Genomic DNA, 1,284 nt, shown 5'->3' on the forward strand with positions numbered 1-1,284 from the left:
GTTTCGCGGTGGAGTCCCTTGACGTCTGTCAGTTGAAGCCTCTCTGTCATTTCTTCGATCTTTGTTACGAGCTGGGTTATAGTTTCTCCTGGGATGTGCCCTTTGTTCATTAGGGTTCGGGTCGCGATCTGGGCTTCTATCGCGTCTTCTTTGCGTCTTGTATTCCCTGTAGCTGGAGACGAATTCCTGGAGTTTTCCCTCTCTTATGAGTGCCTCAATAGTATTTTTGAGCGCGAAACATTTTTCAGTTGTATGTCCTTTGTCGTTGTGAAACTCACAAAACTTGGTCTCATCGCGCTGAACTCCTTTTGGCATTGGGGGAGGCTTGTTAACCCGTACATACCCTGTTTGGAATACTTCTTTCAAAATCCGTCTTTGGGACGTATTTGAAGGGGTGTAATTGTCGTATCTTCCCCATTTTATCTTTTCACAGAATTTTCGTTGAAAATTCTTCTGGACATCTTTTTCAAAGTTATCTGTGTCGGCCCTGGTGTTAGAAATTTCTCATGAACGCTTATAATCTTCAAGGTTGATGAATTTTTCTGATCGTGCACTAAGTTCTTCTATGGTGCGTGGTCGCTGTTTGGCTAGCGACATAGAGAAAGGGTCATCAAGTAATCCTTCTGTGATGATATGTAGTGAGGCTTGTGGATCCAGGTCTCTGACCAAGAGTGCTTCATCAAAGAATCTGTTCAGATAATCGTGCAAAGTTTCATTTGATCCTTGACGTACAGTTTTTAGCGCGTGTGTAGATTTGTATTGGGCCTTGCTGGTTGCAAATCGTACGAGGAATTGGTTGGTCAAGTCCTCCCAACTTTGTACCGAATTAGATGGTAACGCTGAGTACCATCTAAGTGTTGTCTCCTTCATGGTTGTTGGAAACAGTCGACATGCTATTGGATCTGCCACGTCTTGTGCCATCATGTTTGTCTGGAATTGTTCCAGATGTTCTTGGGGGTCCCCTTTGCCGTTATATTTTTCTGTTGTAATCTTGACATCCCGAGGAATTGGGATGTTCATTATGCAGGGAACGAATGGGTGAACAATTCGAGAGAATGACCTTGAATTTCCATGAGAATTCTCATTCTCGTGAGTATCTTTTATTTCTTCACCTTTCTTGATTTTGTGACCCGAAGGTCCAGGGTTACCAGTCGAGTGTTCATGAGGTTGTTCACTTTCATCAGAATTTTCGGGATTTTTTTCCTTCTCAGGGTCTTTATCTTTTTCTTTTCCCTTTTCTTGGTTTTGTTCTTTATTCTTTTGAGCTGTCTTCAATCTAGCTAA

General features: G+C 42.4%; 1 protein-coding gene across 1 annotated transcript; it reads right to left on the reverse strand.

The window, feature by feature from the left end:
• Nucleotides 1-504: 504 nt before the first annotated feature.
• Nucleotides 505-1,020, reverse strand: LOC133318170 (uncharacterized). The gene has a single exon (XM_061520149.1). The coding sequence runs from the start codon at nucleotides 1,018-1,020 to the stop codon at nucleotides 505-507; it is 516 nt and encodes a 171-aa protein (XP_061376133.1).
• Nucleotides 1,021-1,284: the final 264 nt, after the last annotated feature.

Source organism: Gastrolobium bilobum, unplaced genomic scaffold (assembly GCF_033153095.1).
Source record: "Gastrolobium bilobum isolate Gb01-03AN ecotype WA unplaced genomic scaffold, APGP_CSIRO_Gbil_v1 utg5821, whole genome shotgun sequence".
In the NCBI taxonomy this organism is placed as follows: Eukaryota; Viridiplantae; Streptophyta; class Magnoliopsida; order Fabales; family Fabaceae; genus Gastrolobium; species Gastrolobium bilobum.

What these genes read in the sequence shown, in the direction of transcription:
- LOC133318170 (XM_061520149.1), bottom strand. Translation starts at nt 1,020, where the DNA reads ATGAACATCCCAATTCCTCGGGATGTCAAGATTACAACAGAAAAATAT.